Source organism: Nelusetta ayraudi, unplaced genomic scaffold (genome assembly GCF_046127955.1).
Source record: "Nelusetta ayraudi isolate G7.1 ecotype Tasmania unplaced genomic scaffold, CSIRO-AGI_Nayr_v1 ptg000004l, whole genome shotgun sequence".
In the NCBI taxonomy this organism is placed as follows: domain Eukaryota; kingdom Metazoa; phylum Chordata; class Actinopteri; order Tetraodontiformes; family Monacanthidae; genus Nelusetta; species Nelusetta ayraudi.
In genome coordinates this window covers 11,903,579-11,924,633 of record NW_027466054.1, presented here as the reverse complement: position 1 = coordinate 11,924,633, position 21,055 = coordinate 11,903,579, and the positions used below count along the sequence as shown (strand labels likewise).

The 21,055-nt window shown below is 43.5% G+C and overlaps 1 protein-coding gene across 7 annotated transcripts in view; it reads right to left on the bottom strand.

Moving 5' to 3' along the window:
* Window positions 1–21,055, bottom strand: part of sorcs1 (sortilin-related VPS10 domain containing receptor 1) — a 130,691-nt gene that overhangs the window by 61,390 nt on the left and 48,246 nt on the right. For all 7 annotated transcript variants that reach the window (XR_012927771.1, XR_012927772.1, XM_076035219.1 and 4 more), the window contains exons 2-3: window positions 10,402–10,469; window positions 3,266–3,365 (exon numbers count right to left, since the gene is read on the bottom strand). Coding sequence is in view for 5 of the 7 variants with exons in the window: in XM_076035219.1 (XP_075891334.1) it covers window positions 3,266–3,365; window positions 10,402–10,469 (168 nt within the window). In the remaining 2 variants the exon portion in view is untranslated. The remainder of the gene's footprint in view (window positions 1–3,265; window positions 3,366–10,401; window positions 10,470–21,055) is intronic.

Sequence of the window (21,055 nt, the reverse complement as noted above, 5' to 3'; positions counted from 1 at the left end):
AGCAATACTTGAAATTCTTCCCTCCGCACTGCCGCCGTCCGTCTGATAGAACACGCTGTGCGTTGTTCACCCAACTGCAAGCGATGGAAGCAAAAAGTGGCCAAGGCAGCAATTTTCTACCCGCAACTGAGGCGGCAACTTAACTTTGGTTTAACAAGTCTAAAATAAGGGATTGGTGAAGATAAAATTTGACGTGGAAATACTGTGAGTGCACGGCGCAGAGGGTAAGTGGATTCGACTGACAGATGAAGAAATAGAAGCAGGGAACAAACTGTAAACAGTGCTCGTTAAGTCTGAAATAGGCAGCTAAATAAGTGGAACATCGCTGCGATGGCAGTGTCGCCTCACAGCAAGGAGGTTGTGGGTTTGATTTTATCTCCTCTTTTTTCTTTCTGTGTGGAGCTCGCGTATATGTCTGCAGGAGCTGCTAATTGGCAACTCCAACTCTTTCTCTCTCTGCTCTTTGTCTGGAGCTCTGTGATGAACTGGCGACATGTCCAGGGCGTAACTCCGCCCTCACAAGAAGACAGGCCCCTCCTGGTGTATAGAAGGCTTGTTTGTTAGCAGCATGGAGGAGTGAACGATGAAGAAAGTCGATGAAGAATTGAAAAATGGACTAGATCAATTCCGATAGCTATTAGTAAATAACGATAAGGTGCACTTCACAAAAATTACAATTCCGGCACTCGAGTGAATCTAATGATTAAAGGCGCAACATGAACAGGTCTATTTATGTCAAGAGAGCAACGTCCCATCCATTATATTATATATTAAGATGGGCGGAGTCATCGTGTCATCTCCAGGCCCCCAGACTCCAAGATGGCGGCCCATTCATTTCAATGAAGCTGCTTTCTGGCCTTTATCATTTTTTTAAACGACTAAAAGACCTTAACTAAAAAAGAAAGATTTGATATGAATCGAGTTTCAGGTCACCTCCTGCCAGCTGTTTTAAATGCGTTTATTTTTGTATTACGGCCAATGGGAAAAATGCTTTTCGGGCCCATTGGATTTTTTTTGTTGCAGTACCTCGAGGGGCCATTGGGAAAAATCGGCAAGCCCATCAGTTTCACTGTCAACGGCAGCTTAAGTTTATGGTTCGTTTTGAAACTGGGAGATCCCAGATTTGGATGTGTGGGCGATGCCAGAGTGAGCAATGATTGGGGCATGACTGCAGCGTGTGACCCAACACATGGTAAGCCGACTACATTTGGCTACTAAACTCTAGCTAAGTCCATTTTTACTTGGAACTAGACAAAATAGACCTTAGGGCCTACTTTATGTTTTTTTTTTATTATAGAAATTAAAACATTAAAAAATATATCAACTAGTTTCTGAATGTATGAATTTAGTACACCTTTTTGTATTGATAGCAACTATTTTTTGGCCTTTTGCTACAGTTTTTGGCGGTCTCTGCGGGACAAAAAAAAAGAAGAAAATGGCTTACACTGACAATGGTCCCATCGACCTACAAGCAGCTGACATCTCAGCATCTTTTCGATTTGTGAGACGCTATTGGCTTTGAACATGAATTAAAAAAAACTTTCCACAAAAGACAAGGGTGCATCTTATCAGAGCGCTTTGAAAGGTGCCTGGGGACGAGCTCGCCAGTGGCTGCTCAGCTGCCGAGGGCCGGCCGTTTCTCTTCATGGCGAGAGAGCCGGAGGCCCAGCCTGGAGGACTCACCGTTGGCGATCACATCCGTTTCTGCTTCTGTCTGGAGTTTTCACTGGCAGGTTACGAGGGCTCAGAGTTTACTTTGAAATTTATGGGATTAAAAGGTGGGTTTATCTCTCTGCTCTCTATATCAACCCGTTTGAAGCGGCGCGTCAAAGACATGAGCTGCCTGCCACTGGGTGTTTACGCAGTGTTTGGTTGACTTTTGGCAGAGGGAAGGATTCCTTTCAGGTCTATCAAGAGTGTAAAGGCCACATGGAATCTTCCCAAGTAATCAGTAAGAGCTCCGTCAAGGAAGTATCTTAAAATAACCTTTCACTTGGTCTCGCTCACTCACCAGGAGAACACGTGTGGCTACTTCACTTTGTACATTGCACCTATTAGGTGGCACTGACAAGCACATCACAGTTACATTTGAATTTAAAAGCGAAAATATACCAAAATCGGTGATTTAATTAGGATGGTTTCGTACGGTTGAAGGTATTTCCGACTATCTTATTTTGTCACATTTTACAGAATCACTGGTAGCGAGTACTAGAGAGTACTTCAAGCAAGCAGACTGAGTCTCGCTGAACTGAAGAGGATCTGCAGCCTTGACAAAGAAACAAACCAAAAGTAAAACCCCAAACAAACATGACTAAACGGAATATGATTTGGACTACAATATATCACAAGGAACCAAAAGTGTACCGGACCATCAGGTGATGAAACCCTATTAACAAACCCTGGAAGTTGATGCTTGTATCCCTGATGAGTGACTCACTCTTGCATGGAGCTCAAGGTGAAGCATCGAGTTGGACCCAGTTGGATCTGTCACCCTTCAAATGAGCTCTGGTTAATCTGAGGGTGACTGAAATTCAGCACCCAAAGTACATATTGACGTTTTCATTTTGATTCCATTGTGGTGGTGTATAAAGCCAGAATACTGGATATTTGTTGACTGGACTGAAATAGATAAATAAACCAATGATGCATCACGTATTCATTCAGTTTCTGGGCTCATTACACCATTTAACGTGTCCCTGCCGAGCCTATAAGCACTTAATGTGTCAGCTGGGATTCTGATGTGTTTTTTCTTAAGAATAATTCTTCGAGAATAAGAGGAGAATTAACTTTGGGGATATCAAAACAGCATTTTCTGCGATACAAACAAAAATCAAGAGGCTCTGACTAAAAACTGACCTTAAGTCAGACAACTGTGGGCTTTCTGTCTGAGCAAAGAAGCAGCAGACATGGGTGGCTTTCCAGCCACGTTCATTAGTCTGCTCAGTTACAGACAGCAACAAGGAGCACAACCCGAATTTCCACTGTTTGCCTTTCATCCATCGGAGGATATTTGCTTGCTGCCAGCAAACTGTCTCTGCAAAATCCGCATTTTAACAAATTAATTACAGCGTAATAGAACCTACTGGCGTTGCGGAGGGCGACGGAGGCGCAGGCAGAGATCAAACACAGTGGAATGAATCAGACATCAATAAGTTCGCCTGTGTTTGACTTTGCACGCTGTGTCAACCAGCGGCGCCATAGACACAACAACGCGTCACAAAATGAGACAGCTATTAAAAGTGGAATAACAGAAGAATACCAATACCTTCCTCTTGTTGTTGGGGCTCACGTACAAATAGCTCAGAATGGTCTTGGCACCGACTTTGTCATTCAGCTTCTGGTACGTCGCTCCGTAGTCAGTTGACCTGAAATTTAATCAGAAAGGTCTGATGAACACTTGATCAATTACTTGTTGCAATTACGCGTCCCTGCGGAGACCCATCCAGCGTGAGAGGGGAAAGAGCACTGACGTAATTAAGTCCCGGCGGTGACACGAGCCCCAGTGTGAGGGAAGATGGTCACTTCATTATGGTCGTCGGCAGAAGACACCCCAGAGGACTGCGTTCCCAAGATGATAAACATGATTAAGGGACCTAGAATGCTTCTTCATTTGTGTGTGTGTGCGTCTACTACACCAGGCAGAGGTTTTAATGAAGGATCGTTGCTCAACAAGTCGCACGTAGTGGTGATATAAGGAGCGCAACTCGCTGCAACGTCTTGTTTGAGTGTTGTTCTGTGAATGTGAACCCAAAGGTCAATATTTCACGGTAAGCTTAGAGAAATAATTACGAGAGAATGTGTCCGTTTGGAATAAAGGCTGTTGTGACAGGCTGCAAAAAAACGTTGCACTAATCTGGGAACACAAGGGCTTCTATTTGCTCGCCGCTCTAACGAAATCACTCTGACATGTCTGCGCCGAGTTTCCTCCAGGATTTTCTGAGAATGTGGGGAAACATGAGAGAAGTGACACTTTGAGATTATTTGTTGAAATTAGACGACGTTAGTCGCTAATTATTCATTATATACATATATTGTCTTTTGAATATAAGAGGAACAAAAAGATTAATGTTACCAGAAGGCAAAAACATAAAAATAATGTGTAGACGTGCACTTTAAAAATGTTTTAATTGATCATTTTTATTGGTTAAGGGGTCAGAACAGTTGGGGGGAGGAGGGGTCATAAATTAAAGAAAAACTATTCATCATATAATCATAATTATGAGTTTCATTATTGAAATGTACATCTTTCCAAGTGGAACTTGCTTCTCTAGCCATATTCCACAGTACATCAGCTAATATTATTCTAGTATTGTATTTCTACACAGTGGACTGAGGAGGGCTCACTGCAGCCCCCGCTGTTCGTTCAGAAATGAAATATAAACTGGCAATATAGGCTCCGGCAACCCCCATGACCCAGAGTGGAAATGGATGGATGGATGCTTCTGACAATTCAGTTTGCTTATTTTACAGGGAAAGTCTCCAGACGTCGCAGTAAACACCAATGTGTGGTGTTGCCGCTATAAAGCCTCACAGGAGTGAAATCCCACTTCCTGCGTCATTTATTTCTTTTCAAAATGCAGCTCACAGTAGCATTTTGAAAAACTTCAAAACAGACATTTTTGACAATAGGCCCTGTCTGCACAGACATTCATAGAGTCAGCTTTCCAATGTCCGAATTATCTGAAATGGGGGGGGGGGGGTGACATGCCCAGGTCATTAATATAACCCTTGTAACCCTGGGAGTGTGAGGCACCTGTTAATGACTAATGGAACCATTAAATCCAACCTCTGCTTAAAAGGTTTAATGCCAGGCCACAAATTCAAGAGGGAAAAAAAAATGTTCAACACACCAGAAAATATAAACAAGCTGGCATCCAAAAAAGCACTTCAGGGATGACTCCATAACTTCCACAACAAACATACCATTGTAAAGGTTCTCTTTTGCAAATTTTGGTCAAAGCAAGAACTTTCAGTCCGTAACTAAAAGTTTAAACAAACTTGTTTGATCCGTTAGCTCCAATTTATTCAGAGAAAAACTGAGGTTCAATCAAGGAGCCGTTCTAATTTCACACAAAGGTGGAAAGAAAAATCAGAAAAACAGCCTCCCCAAATCCGAGACGGGTGGCCAGAAGACGTCAGGTGCCTTCAAATGAAGCAATCATCGGCATCGACTGATGTTTCCACCATCCACCTTCTTTTCGTTGGCCTGTTAAATCGCGAGTGCCGATCCTGTTTGAAGGGTTGTTGGCGAGCTCGGCCCTCGGTGTGTTTACAAACAGCCATGAAAACACAGAAATATTCTCAGAACACCGGCGATTTTCCTTCATTTACCAGCCCTTTGAGCTTTAATATGGAAATTTTCTAGGTGGGAAAATCCTTTTACTGGCCCACGGACTCTTCAGCCAGGCGACTCTGGCACCATCAAACGGCTCAATAGCGTCATCAGGTTGCTGACTGATCACTTGATTTATGGATCAGCAGCTTATATTTGGCGTAACGGCAACTTTCAGCAACGAGGAAAAGACAGAACGTTCAATTTAATGGGAAACGTACATGTTCCTTTTATATTCAGGGCAGTGCGGAAGGTGGTTGCAATGCCAGTGACTCTGGAGAGGCTCCCCGCTGGTTATACTGGAGAGTGAAGGGTTGCACTGGTGCTGTCAGGGCTACCGTTGACAATTGAATTGAACAGGGCGGAAGTCAAAACTCGGGAGTGCAGGTTTTTTGTTTGTTTGTTTGTTTTTTTGGAGGGGGGGTATCAGTCCTGCAACATAATTGTCCTGCAAGGGAAATTGGATTCTTGACTTGCTCAGGAGACAATAACATTAGTCCCCACTGTGCCTACAACATGCACACACACAGACGCACATTTAAAAAGCATAAAAAAACAGAAGTTGACTTCACTCTCTGCTTCCTCTAAAGCGGAGCACAATAGGTTCTTATTAAAAAGTTGATCTGCTACGCATTTTTATCGCTGGAACCCGCTCTGCCGGCTCTGACATGTTCCACGAGGGTTTGAGTCGTTGCGTTTAGGAGGATAAGAGCTGCTTTACATCAATGGGGACCGTGAACATGAGGTCACACGCTGCATTAGAGGAGTGTCCACCGGCTCCAGACACTGACACACTGCCACAAAATGGCAGAGCCGGGCCAGGAGCCCCAGGATGAATTTATGAAACCCTCAAAAAGAGTGGGCGCAGTATATCTTCCCGCTAGCGGCTGAATTGCAGCCTTCCCTGCGCTGCCTCCACCACTGCGGTCCCTTTCCATCATAGGCCCCGGCCTTCAGTCTTGTTGGCAAATATTCATTTTTAAAGCCGCGCTGCACAAGAGTGTGTTTAAAAGGTTCTGGGTTGAAGACCGGCAACAGAGGGAGAAGGTCCCACTGGTGTTTTATCTTTCATCAAAGATGCGTCGCCTCTGATGCATCCGGCAGAGTCAGAGGAGCAGTGAGTGATACGTTTGTGGCCTCAGGTAGGAGAGGATGAGAAATGCATCCATCATTTAGCACGACCGCGGTTGAACTCGGTGAGTAACTTTGCAGAAAGTCAGCAAAAAAAAGGAAAATGATCCCATGAAGGCTGAAGTGTCAAAAGGCAATTGGAGGATTAATTGGCTCCATCAATAGGAAGAACACTGAACATATTTCTTATATTGGCATCAAATTGATGGTTGATGGTTTTAAATGTTGGGAATGGTGGTAAAACGAACAGGGGACAGTTATTTCTGATATCTACTGTAATGCTGTGACAATAGTAACCACACTGCGACCAAAAGGTGTGGTGAGTCTTTGGGAATCCCTGGAGGATTGGATGGAAACCCCACTTTGGAAAAGGGTCTAACTTGAGGAGCTATTGAGGATAAATTGCTCTTTTGAGTTTCGGCACAGCATTTCGACAGGGCCTTTTCAAAATCACTCACTCACTGTGAGTAAACCACAAGTGAACTGGTGCGCACCAGGTCATGGTTAGAGTCAGAATCAAACTTCCACAAAACCACAAAAAAAAAACAGATGCTGTTTTCAAGAAATTCTGGTTCCAAGGTGAAGTCAAGGTTATCCCAATAATAGTCTGTGAACCTGATTCTGTCGGTGCACTCGGCGATGCTCTTCTCTCCCCATTGAGAGCTCAACAAAATGCCTCAGACACAGGAACTGACTGAATGAAAGATCTGGCAGGGATTTTTCAAGTGAAACTTGCTGGTCAACAAAAGCACAACGCTTAAGGTGGAATTAAGTAAAAAAAAATAAAAAATAAAAAAAAATAAAAAATAAAAAGGTGCCACAGAATTACTTTGTCTTCTGGTGAGGCACATAAAACTTTTGCAGTTTGCTGAAATTCTGCCATGGAATTCACACATCCTCAGCCTCCTGAATACAGATCAGGGACGGCGCCCCTCAGCAAAAAACACATTTCTCGTTCTTTCATGGAATGAGTAGGTAGATATCAGTAATAGAAGGGAAATAGGACAGTTGCAGACATACTCCTGTGAATAGACTCTATTGGCCACCATTCCATTGAGCTGAAAAAACTTTATAACTTTGCTTTCTCACCCATCCTCTCATTTGATTATTGTCAATATGTTTCCAATCTACAAAGTTGAATCCTAGGTTTTGGAAAGAAAAAGGGGCGAACTGTGGACATAATAGTGGAAGATATTTTGGCTGCTCCCTCGCTTCCACACAACAGGCAACGCCACGTCTTGATGTGCAGATTTCAAGCGGTTACCTCATGCTGCTATTAACGACCACGACCACGACAGGCAGCGCAGTGTTTCAGCTCCAACTCTTCCTGAGAATTGCTGTATTTTTTTTATTTTTCTATTTTTTTGTGGGGTGTGGAACAATCTGTTGTCTCTGCCCACGGTGCCCCTGTTGCTTTGCCGTGCTGTCTTCCTCGCTGTAAATTGCCAACTAATGTTCTCCACTGCCATTATCCTTGTTGCGCTCTCAGACTGTACCACAATCATTTACTGATCTGTCTTCCGGTCAGTCTGTCTGCTTTTTCCACACCTACCTTTAATCATGCCTCCATTAGACGAGGACGTGTTTTCTCAAGGATGATTTAAAATAATTTGAGAGAGTGGCCGTTGTAAATGACCAATTACATGAGTAGCATGTTAATATCTTTATCATCATCACCATCGTCAGTAGGCGCAGCAGCAAAAGGTGCAAAATGAAACTCACCGAACTTGATTAGTCTAGTTGAGAACTCACAAGTCTCGCTAACTACGTCCGGGTATGGCTGCGTTTGCAATCATGTCCCAAATGGGCCATATCACACCCATCATTTTACTCAGTGGTCTTGTAAACGGGACAATCTGATCTCTCAATTTGAAACAATTCAATCAGACTGACGAAAAAAGTGACCATGAAAAAGCACCTAATATTACTGAAAATTTCTAAAAGTTCTCAGCACAGACTGGCAAATATGGATAGCCCGGACACTTTATGTGTCATAGCCTGCATGACAGAAAAAAACTGCACTCATTACAGTGACATACGGCAGTTTGGATGAAGCATGCAAAATAATAGGGAATTATGACCAATATGGTATGTAACCCTTCAACAGCAGCATTGAATGAAAATGGCTGTTGGTTATTAGAATATATTATAAGGTGCTGCAAAATAAACCTCAAGAATGACAATTCTTTTTTCTTTTTTTTCTGATTTCTTACCTACAGGTAGGTGTATTGGCTCCAAACTGGAAAAACTTTGCATTAAAAAAAAAAAATAAAATAACTGTGACTAAGAAGAAATATGTGAATGACTGCCATGGAAACATGCACTTGTATATTTACTGGCATATTTATGTGCACCATTTATGCAAATGCTAAAGAAATTTTGGATCATTGAAGTCCAGTTTTAATGTTCCCATGGTATCCAATAGGAACCACCCAAATATCATGTGTACATTTCTGGAAGCGGTTCTCCCTCGGAACTCTGTCTGACATATCTGGCATCTCTTCAACTGTGGGACTGTGGCGTCACTTCAATTTAAACAAATTTCCTCTGTTTTGGTGGCATCCTGCCAAAGGGAGCAGCAGTTAACATTGCAGAATAAACGTGAAGCAACTGCCAAATAAAACTTGAGATCATTTTCCTTTTTTTATTATTGTTTTACCCTGAAGAATTCAGCATATTTTTTTTTTTACTATTCATTTACATAAAACATACATTGAGTTTGAAATGTTTGAAGAATCCGTTTTACGTTTACCGTCGGACAAATGTGATCTCCAGCCAAGCAGCCCCACACTGGTGCTTAGAACTCAGCATCTTGATGTTTTTGGATTTGTTTTCTCCCCTCAAGTGTGTCTTTTAAAAGGCATGGGTGAGTTTAGTATGTCCTCATTTGAGTGGAATAGATTCTTATTTTTATTTAACTTTATTATCAAAAGTTACAGAGTATAAAAACGGTTGTGCCCAATGGGCCTGGCAGCCACACACTGGTGTATGAGTGTATGGGTAAATGAGAGGTCATTGTAAAGCGCTATGTAAGGGTAGTCTTTGTACCATTTTTCCCAGTTGAGTCCGAGTTGTGCAGGCGAACCCTCAAATAGAGGCGAGAAAGTCCAACACACTGCATGTCATGAGGCGAGACGCAGAGCTTTTGATGTCCAAGTGCTAAAGGGAAGGTCGAGGGAGGTCTTGTGTGTCTGTTTGTGGCGACTTGTGTTTTCCAAATTTGCACTGTTGCCATGGTTCTTTGTGCATTTTAGAATCTGCCCCAAGATTAAAAATGATAGCTGAACAATTAGTCTTTCTTCTGTTAGTATTCAAGATTCATCCCACCGTCACAATCAGAAACAAACAGCCAGCTGCTTCAGTGTTTCATTTTTTCCCCTTTTATCATTTCCTCAGCCTTCGCATCTCTTTCCTGAAAGACTTTCCACTCCAATAATTAGCTTTGGAGACCTTTCGCCTTGACCTTCATACATCAGGGCATTACTGCTGCAACATTCCCTACTAAATGGCATCTCCCAGAGTTACATCAGAACCGGTCCGTTACTGTAGGAGCCGAGTTGCGCTGTGTTCAAGGATAATTCACTGCCGGCTGCTGATTAGTGACTTTCATGTGAGGGAATTCTGGCTCAGGCTCATCTCGTTCTTAAAAATAAATAAATAAATAAATGAATAAAAAACTTGCAAAGTTTCATTAATTCACATGATGAGCTCCTTGGGAGTATTGGTTTTCTTAAGAGCAGTGCTGGGAGCAGTTCAAACAGCCTGGCTGAGGAGATGAGAAATGTGCAGAATGAAGCTAAACAGCCACTTCTGACCAATTTGTTGCATCGAACCCTCCGCCCGAAGCCCCTCATCCACTTACTTTTTCAGCCCACGTGTTTGATATTTCTTTATTTATCCATCCATGTTCTCTAAAACCTGACGGGTGTTGAACTCACCTCCATAAAGAACTCTCCGTCACGCTGTTGAGGTTGAAGTCAAACAGTTTGGTCAGCATCAGGATCACCTGCACAACAAGACAAAGAGAGACATTTTCAAACAAGTGTTGCAGTGAATGCTACGCTCACGCTACTTTGAACTCGGAGTTTCCATTGAAAAACCCTGAGGTCCGTAAACCCGAGCAAAGGAGGGTTATAAAAAGCAAGTCGCTCTCGGATCCCTGAAACATCCCAAGGCAACATCCTGAACCCTCAGCTGACGACAATGATCACGTGACCCATTTGGCGTTTTTTTTTTTTTTTTTTTTTTTTTTGGCCTCAGACAAGCCAAATGTTTATCGCAGTTTCTGATATTTACTTCCAGTTGATTACATGTCCCTTGGTACAGTCCATCTTCCTGTGTCTGTGTCCCAGCAACTTCAGCATGAATGGACTCTGGAGCCACTGAAGTGGAAAAAAACGGACCTTGGCGAGCCATAGCAGTGTCTCCACTGTCTCTCAACAAAAGCTGTTGATGTAAAATGAGGAGCCTCGGCTTTTTTTTTTTTTTTATTTGTCTTTTTACCATAATTTCCAACACGTGAGCTCTGCACCTGCACCACCCGCTCAGCTTACAGCCTTCTGCTTAACGTGATCCCCCTCTAATTGTTCCCAACTCATTACTTAATCACATCGGATTGATTCCGAACACTCCACTGTAAATTCTTCCTAATTCCGCTAACACCCTCAAGGTGCCCGGAATGAGGGAAACTAGGTCAGCCAATGTCTTGCGGGAAAAACAGTGGCAGGAACGCAGCGTTTTTCCGCTGCGAGCATGAAAGAAATGAGGCAGCAGAGAAACTCACAATCTATTTACTTTGTGACTGGAGGTGTATTTGAAAGGGATAAAGAGGAAGACGCAGAAGAGGGGAGGGAAAAAAACTTTGCAGGCAGGGCTGCGGTTTGAGTTTTATATAGTGTTTTTCCCTCACTTGTCAAGTGTTTGTGCTCCATGTTTCACGCTGATAGCGCTGCGGACGTCTGCCGGGACATTGTATGCTGATTCTGGTTATCTGATGACCCTCATGTTTTACTGGAGAGCTCATGGCAGTGAGGTCGAATGATGCAGTGTTGACAAAAAAAAAAGGGATATTACCGAAGGGGAACATATATTTTGGCTGTGATGGTACATGTTGGCTCTCTGGAAAATGGCTGCAAGTACAAGGGAGATATTTCAAGATACGGAAGAGACGGAGACGGAAGAGACACAAAAATACACAAAATAGTTCTGATGGTGAACAAAAGCACTGATGTAGCATGTAGTGCGCATATATTTCAAAATGATGTAGTCCTGCACTTAATAAAGCTTGGAGGGAAAGGTACCCTTAAAATAATATGACTTTTTGCCAACTGGTGACCTAATCCAGTGTTTGCTTAGCTGGCCTCGTTAGACCTTTTTCTTCTGCTTTTTACTACAAGGATTTTCATTTATTTTGACATCATCACAAAAAAGTGAGTTCCGTCCTTGCTCAGCCTACACAGAGAAAAAAATGCTGTTGGCTTTGAGGAAATCTTGTGAAATGTGACTAAAGATTAGATTTTAGTGTTGTCATTTCACCCATCAGTCCATGTCAAAAGCAACAAATGCCAACATAAACTCAGAGAAACAGTTGTTATAACACAGTAATTACAACACATGTAGTCACTTTGTGTCACCTTAGTTTTAAATAAGCTACAATTACAGTTTTTGATGGATAAATGTCTCAATGGGTAAATGCACGCTGCTCTGACTTTCTTGCTATTACCCTGGTTGGCATCATTGCTAAAATGAAGGCATACAAAGGCAACAAAGAAGTCAATACTCATTCAGTTTTCTGTGAACAAAAAATATAAAGAAACATATGATACCGCTGCAGAGGATCATCTGGCTCATCTGATGAGCCCTCCTCCAATTCATTCCTCACTCAATATCGCTTCCCAAAGCCTTGTATGCCGCTGTTTGGCTCTATAGCCATTAAACGTACCAATGTTTGCACATGAAAGTTCAGCAAACAATTGCGACAGCCTTGTTCAGCAGTGCGAGGCCACTGCGAGCGACAAGGCCGACAGATGCAGCTCGGCCCGTGGACCTGCACGGCAAGGCGAGCCGTCGCTGTGATCCAGCTCATTGAATATGCGTCAACATCTCCAGCTCGTCACCCCCTGCCCACCCCTTACACTCAGCCGAGCGGCGTTTCGACAGGGCGTAAGTGCACGTTAATCAGGGGGACGACAACAAGTGGTTAAAATGAAAAAAAAAAAGAAAAAAGAATGAATAAATAAAGAGAGGGGCTCAGGAAGCGTGGCTGTGAGTGAGCGGTCCGAGGGGGTGAATAAAGCTCAAATGTTCGGCCTAGACCTGCGCATGCTAATGACTGACCGAGTCTGTTTAGCCGCCCAGCTGGAGGCTGAATTCACACCCTGCTCCTCTCTCCTCTTCATTCGGCCCTCTTTCACATTTTCCCTCCACCGTCACACTTGGGTCCAATATTTGTGCGTACGCTCACAAGAGCCAGGTGAAGGTGAGGGTAATGGTCTAATTATGTTTTTCAGCATTGCCGAGTCACTCCGCTTTGCGTATGCAGGCGGCGCTCATGTCTTGCTCGTTGTATTCAGCCGCGCGCAGGTCACGGAAGCACTAAAATCTTCTTGGTATGAGCGCCCAGTCTTCATATAGCTGCACTCAGAAAAAAAAGAAAATGTTTCAAGGTTATAAATGACAAAGAGTTTATTTTGGGCGGAGAAAAATAAATGTTCCTACAGATATTTCTTACAATATACACTTGAAAAAAGTTCCGTTTGAGTCCTGACACGATATTCAAAATGAATTCCAGATATTCAAAATGAATTCCAGATATTCAACAGAGTGTCGGCCAAGTGCAAGAATGTTTGAAATTCTATGTGAGATAAAACTCATCGGTCATCCTACAAAAATGGCATGATTAAAGATTTGTGGTTAGCGGTGTGGAAGCATCTAAAACAGTGGAAGGAAGGAGTGACGTGAAGGCAACATTTTACCTAAGACCAAGTTAGGAGGTTTGGAATCAAAGGCCTGCCTGCTAAAATACAAACAGCACTGGGTAACAGCACATTGGCAGAGGCTAACGTCAGCTAGTCAGATGGACGCGCGCTTCAAAACATTCCGTCGCCTGTTCAGAAGAAGTTTAGCATGGCTGAGATGGAAAAAAAAACCTCCTTGGGACTCGTTGACTGAACACAAACCTTGACTTAATGTGAGCGGACGTGTTTTCAAGCGGAATGCGCCTCCTCGAGTGGTCCTGCTTGTGTTGACAGGAAGCTCAGCTCCAGCACTCTCTGTCCAAAACTACGTACAGCCCCGCTGAAACTGTCGCGCGCCAACGCAACGTGGCGGCGGCGGCTCACCTTCACCCCTTTGGTGAAGGTGAGAAAGCAGCTGTGCACTAACAACAAACTATCCACCCGTGAGACATTCTGGATGTGTGTGTGTGTGTGTGTGGGAAGAGGAGGAGGTTCACCAGTGACGTACGCCAGGTGACTGATCTCAGTCGGTGGAAGGCCAGTGTGGGTTCGGCCCAGTGGCCGCTGGGCTCCCAGCAGAAAGTCCCTCTGCTCCGGCACCCACCGTGCCAATTAGGCTTGCGGGCGACTTCCCTACCCTCCAACACCCCCCCAACCTCCCCTCCCCCCATCCCCTCTACTGTAAATATATGGCACAGTCAGCCGAGACGCCCTCTGGAGAGACACGCGCTCCGTCCTGACAGTCCAGAGACGTGCACGGGAGCGTGAAGGCGCCAGTCTGGTGCCGAGGAAAACCTGGTGTCTGTGTGGAAAGGACGAGGGCACTGAGACGATTAACGGGTGACTGTAACGCAGCCGTGAGCCGGACTGCATCGGCAGGAGGCGGGGGAGGAGGGACGATACGCGGATGACTGTCAATAGCAAAATCCACCAGGGAAACAGTGGCATCTGACTCGGACTGGTGGCTCCAGGATGTGTGGCATTCCGCTGCGGTCGAGCCAACGAGAGACTAACAATGCAACCTCGTTATCCCGGTGGCAGGAAAGTTAAAGCTGCAGCCTGCTTTGACCTTTGAACTTTTACCCGGCAGTTTAGTCTGGGGCTCCAAGTCTAATCAAGGAATACGGGTCCCTGTCACAAAAATAGAAAGAATGAAAAATGTTGAAGTTTAAGAAGGTGAATATTGGTTCTTGCCATCTTTTGAAAGATCACACAACGTCAGAGGTGGGAAGTAACAGAATACAAATACTATGTGACTGTTCTTAAGTAGATTTTTCATGTATCTGTACTTTACTTGAGTATTTATTTTTCTGACCACATTTTACTTCCACTCCCTGTATCTGTACTTTATACTTAGTACATTTGCAAAAAAAACAAAAAACAAAAAGCGCTTATTACTGTTGTGTTTAAAAGTATTTAAGAAGATGCAAATTCTGTCTAAAGTAATTTGTTGTTGTTGCTTGAAGTGGAGCTATTTGAACTGTGCTGTTGTGTAGTAAAACATAAAAGTGTATGGTATTTTGGATGGAGATTCTTTTAGAGTTGTTCGGCTCTGATCGGTTCAGTCCGGATTATTATGCCACAACTTTTTCTCATTTTTGCAAAATTATCAACAAATCTATTGTTTCAGTAATGGCAGCAATACATTCATGAAACAATACACTTTTTTAGTTAAGTACATACCTGTACCTGAACCTGTCCTTTCTTACTTTTATTGGAGTATTATTTTACACAAATATCCACACTTGAACGGAAGTACACAGTGTGAATACTTTTGCCACCTCTGCACGACATAATAAAGTTTTGCCGCAAACACAAAACGAGAGAAACGCTGTTTCAGAACCGCCTGGGCGTTCGTTGTACATTGTGTCTGTGACACAACCAGCTGATCCCACAGCCGCGTGAAAGATCCAATTACCGTTGTTGTGTACGCGGGGAGCAGCCGCCCCGAAGAAGAGCGTTGCCCCGGGTGTGTCTGCCCTTCACATCATCTTTTGATGTGAAAATGTTTGCCGGAGGAGAGGAAACAAACACCAGCAGATGTCAGTCCATGTGGTAACCAAGGCTTGAGGTTGTAAAGACGGCGCTCCTGGTAACCGAGGGAGAGAATTACGCCCACTGGACCCCAACATAAATAAAGGGTCCATTCTCACTCTCATCCACACTTGACGTCACTCCGCAGCGACCGTGAACACAGCTCAGGTCTTGGTGCAGTCAATGTACATTTGGAGGACACAACTCGAGCATTACAAGGGCACAAGCGGTTTTTCTCCCGCTTCACATTTGAATACATGGTCCAAATGTGACACTTTTACACTTTCTGTGAAGGAATTTCTTTTTCCTATGTGTAACTCAAGGATGGGATTAGAAAACGCCACCAGAGCGGTAATGGTAGGTGGGTGAAATTTTAATTTCACCAGATGATAACATTCATCATTCAGGATTCCTTGAAACACAACATTGATAATAGCTCTCATTTTAAAATGATGTGTCAAGGTCTTTAAAAACTACACTTCTTCCTTAAAGGTTATTTCCTGTCACCTTTTTTCATTGATTTTAACCACATTTTTCAGCCAACGTTCTTTGTGCATTCCCCCATAAAATGACTTAATCATACTAAATAATTAGGCAACAAGCAACTGGTGGATCTTGAACCTATCTGTGTCTCACGCCCTTATGGTTTAAACATCGCCATTCTTGACAAAACAAAACTAATCAGACACAACAAGAGCGTGAAGATCTTCAACCTGTTTTTCTCAGGTGCTGAACAAGGCTGTGGAGAGGGAAGAAATCATAGTTTTACACATTCTTTTACTTTTACACATTCTTCACACGCACTTTTTTTTTTTTAATCAAATTGTATTTTTCTCTCAGAGCCTGGTTCATTCTTTTGTTAAACCCCCAAACATTGATCTGCTGTTGAGCTACTGCCTCCGCTGGGTATTTGAAAGTTGACAACGAAAGAGACAGAAACGCAGTTCAAAGTCCGGCTCAAAATTCTTGCAGATCAAAGCACAAAAACAAAACCAAGCAAAAAAACCTTGCCACTTGTTGTTGAAGGTTTCCAAAATGAATAAAAGAAAGACCAAAAAAAGGTGCCGTGTTCAGAGCAGTGAGGCTGAGCTCCAGGTGGGGATCAAGAGCGCTGAACCGCAAAGCACCAGGTGCTTAACTTCCCAAAAAATTGATAAACAAAAATCTCCCCATTATTTCTTTGTAATCAAAAATGTGCCTTTGCTGCTAGCAAACACTGTTATCTCTCACTGTCTGGTAACTGTCCTTGGATTCAAGGGGAGAAAAATCATCATCACGGATCAAAATGCCCAAGCATGCATATACAAACAACAATTACTGTTTCCAGGGGCGCGAGGAGGCAGAACAAACAAATGTGAAAAGCGAGACGACATATTGGGCCACATTCCAACATTATTCCGAAACGGGTGAGGGCGGCTGGGTGGGGTGTGCTGGGGGGGCTTCCTGTTCCACAGGGTATTATGAACCATTTGTTTTTCTCGCATCGCATTTTTGTAATCACGTGCGAGCAGATTTCTCCAGGGGCGGAAACGACGATCTCTTCGCGCTGTTTCATTACAGAGAAAAAGAAAACTATGCGTTCGCAGAGGGTGAGGAGTCGGGAAAATAAAGTTTAGGCTTTTTTTTTTGTTTGTTTGCCGTTGTTCTATTTTTTGCCACGCGGATGCATTTAATTAAAGTCACATCTGTTTTTTTGTTTTTTCTCCCCGGATTCTTCTAATAAGTTTATTCCCCGATAAAGAGAGGAGGGGAGGGAGGCGCCGCAAGGGAACGCCGCATTAATGCACGTATGAAACGATGCAAACAAGTTTTTACCTGCCAACATTCTCCAAAGAGCTCAAACACGTCGCGGCGGTGAAGGATCGCTGAGGCGGGAACGCCGCTCTCTGTGGATCAGCCTGTCACAACTTCCTCGCGACGAGGGCGTCTCGCGCTAATATAAAAGTGAAACCCCACTGACGGAGCAGTGCGTCGGGTGCTCGTCACCCGTCACCGCTTTTTGAAGCGACCGTCTGTCCGAAACCAGCGTGGAAGTTGATCAAAACCTGTCGAGAGGTTTGCGGGGGGAAAAGTTTGGATGAGCAGCGGCGACACCGTGTTTACTTCCGACGCTAATTGGAGGCAAATGTTGATTTCCAACAGTCTGCGCGCGCCGAGGCTGGACAGGAAGTTGCATTCACTTGTCTGGAAGCAACACAGAGCAACAGCCATCCATCCATCCATTTTCAATACCTGCGTCATCCTGAACTGCGCGGGCACCCACACATACACACACACACACACACGGTCAACGTAGGGATTCCAATTCACCTCACATGCATTTTTTTGGACTGTGGGAGGAAGCCGGAGAACCCGGAGAGAACCCAGGCAGACACAGGGAGAACATGCAAAGTCCTCACAGAAAGGCCCGAGGCCCGGAATCGAACCCACCACCTTCTTGCTGTGAGGTGATAGCAACATACAACATGACTCCAAATTCATTTTGACTTCATACAAATGGCAGATTATTATTTTAAACAGATTATTATGAGATGTATGTTCCACTTGACGACCTGCCCCTTAATTTACCCCGTTTTTGCGCGATAGTGTGCATGCATGCATGCTTGCCTGTGTGTGTGTGTGTGAGTGTGTGTTTTCCACAAGTATTTCTCTTAATCTTTGGTCTTTTGCAGCGCTTAATTGGTTGTTTACATACTTTGCGAGTGGTAGATTTTTATCTGAGGCTTCTTGGAGGGATCCAGCGGGTAAAAATTACTGCAATTAAGCTGCAGATCTGTCAAGAGTGGAACCATGAAAGCTCGGGGAGGACGCTGGAGGGATACTTATTGGTATTGGGCTTGAAATAGAAAAATGATTCAACGCATGAAAGGATTACATGGCGTGAGGTTGCTTTTGTGAACGCTGTGAGCTACGAGTCAAAAAATTTCAAACCCTGTTACGCAGTGGAAACTTTTCCTTTTTTTTTTAAATAAACATATGCATTGAAACGTGTGAGAAAAAAAAAAATCACGGGTGTTTGAATCAAAGGAACCACGCAGGATATGAGTCATTCTGCCAGTGACATAAAAACATTGCACACACACACACACACACACAAACACAAACACACACACACACACACACACACACACACACACATGCTCCGACACATATTTCATCCCCATAGATTCACATCCATATGTATGTGTTCCTTCAGCGCACATTTTTCACTCTGCCATATTTCCTCTTTCACATCTGATCTGCCTGTCTGCACAGTTATTACCAGGATCTGTTTATGGCTCCAGAAATACTAACACCCCCACCGACACACACACAAACGCACCCCACTGTGAGTCATTGTTTTGTAGCTGCTTACAGAAGATTTAAGAACAATTTAAAAGCGTTTTGACAGAGAAGATGACAAATATTTCACAGCCTCGTAAATTATTTCTCAAACAGCGACCGATGTTGAGTTTTGCCTCCCTTTTTTTTCTGGATATGCGGCTGAACACAGCAGGGAAACTGTCCCGGCCAATTAAAAAGCAGAAAATGACCTGGCGGCCGGCAGCGTCTCAGAGGAGTATAAATAGGACTATTCCAGACATTTTACGCTTTTTACATGTCATTCATTCAACAACTTTGATTTAGTTTGGGACAAGCAGGAAAGGTTCAAATCTGGTTATATTGTTCAGTTGAGAGTGTGTAGGATGAGGTGCACCATGTAGACTATGCATCATATTTAGTTACAATCCAGTTGTACATTAAATAATTTCAGACACTTGGCTGAATACTAAAATATAAGCTTGAGAACATTTCTTTTAGAAAGTGCTAAAACACAGTTCTACAAATCAGCCCTTTGTGATGTCACAAAGGGATGTGATATTTCCCTCCAGAGCTAATGGCGTTCAATCGAGCCAGGGTTTTAGCTAAAGCAAACCAACATGGTTTTAGCTAAATCAAATGCTAAAGCTAAATCAAATGTTTTTAGAATAACAAACAGTGCAAAGAACCTCCACTGAAGTCGGGTGTGGGAAAGCAAAGATGCTAACAATTTTTGTTTTAATCTATGAAGGCTGTTAATTTCATCCATCCCCAACATACATGCCCTTCGTTTAAAGATACCGTTATTTTCTTTTTCTTTAAAATGTTCCTGCGGGTATATCGAGGTGTTATGATTTCCCGACACCCGACTTGTTTCTACGTGAGGTTGAAAGTGTTCCTCCGCGAAGCGGCAACATCCCGTGGATGTGCTTTGATAAACTCCTCTGGCTCTAAAGGAGTGATGAGCCTTGATCGAAAGCGTGTTTGGGTAATAAATCATGGTTTAGCACTTTGTCGAGCGGAAGAGATATCGCTTGGCACCATTATTGAAAAGAAATTCATGGCCACTCATGCCGCTGATAACAGACATATCATCGCTGCTGGTGCGACACGAGGCACTAGACTGAATTGCAGAATTATACTTCTACCTCGTTACACTTCAGGAACCAGCTGCCTGGTTGCTCAAGAGGCACCATTGTACCATTGTACAGTTCTTCTTCCAACTGATCGCTTCAACAAAAAAAATTAATACGAGTGTCAATAGGACATAACGATTTTGCTGCCATGAAAGGATGCTTTACATGTGCCTGAGGAGATGAAAAACGTGGCCCTGATATGTCTGACATATAGCCATTTTTTTTGATAAAGTTATGATGAAAGTTGTGAAAACTATGGCAAATACGGGGAGTGAATTTGCTGGGGTTTTTTTATGTTGTTAAATGAAAGAGCGAGCCGAGATTTTGGATATTTGTTATCAGTTTGGTATTGTGGATCAAATGAGTCTGAGGAGAAAAAATTTGCAGCCAGTGGAGATTCATTATTCAAATTGGTGTTGTCTGGAGTACCACTGCTTGGTAATTGTTAAACAGACTCATAAGAGAATTACAAAACACAAAAAAACACATCCACTCCTGCCAAGATCCTGTTCTTATAGAGAACAAAAGCAGAACTTGGACCATTTTCTTGGCAAATTGGGCCTCATTGACTGTACTTAACTTTTTCCAGTTTGGATGCTTCAGGGCCAGCTAGTTGTTGCCGAGGGCAACGCTAGATTAAAAGAAATCCCCTCAGGACTTGCCTGAAGAGCAAAATGATGGTGGTAACTAACAAGCTCATATGGTTTCTCCCGTCGCCCCCTTTGTTCCTATTATTCCAAATTAAAGATGCCCTGTTTCCATCATTTGCATTTGATTAGTGGCGATTAGACGAAGCTGTTATGAAGGCAGAAGTGCATTCTCAGCGCGTCGATTCGACGCAGGCTTATCAACGTGGACAGCGGCGCAGAGGCGACGCGGGTCTTCGCGTCCTCTTTCCCTTCTCGTGCATCAGCCAGGTGGTGCAAGTGACGAGATGAGAGACGTATACAACTCATTTCAAGGGGGACGTCTGGGTAAAACAGATGAAAAGCTAGAGCAAGTTACTTGTCGAGGAGGGTCGGTGTGCTGGTTAAGGCCGAGCTGTTGCAGCAGGAACGTTAGCTGTAATCACGCTGGTCATGACCTTGTCTCAACACCATGGTAATGGGATGATAAAGCGGCGTCCCTAGGGAGCCTGCAGGTGATATTTTTTCACCACATGTGTC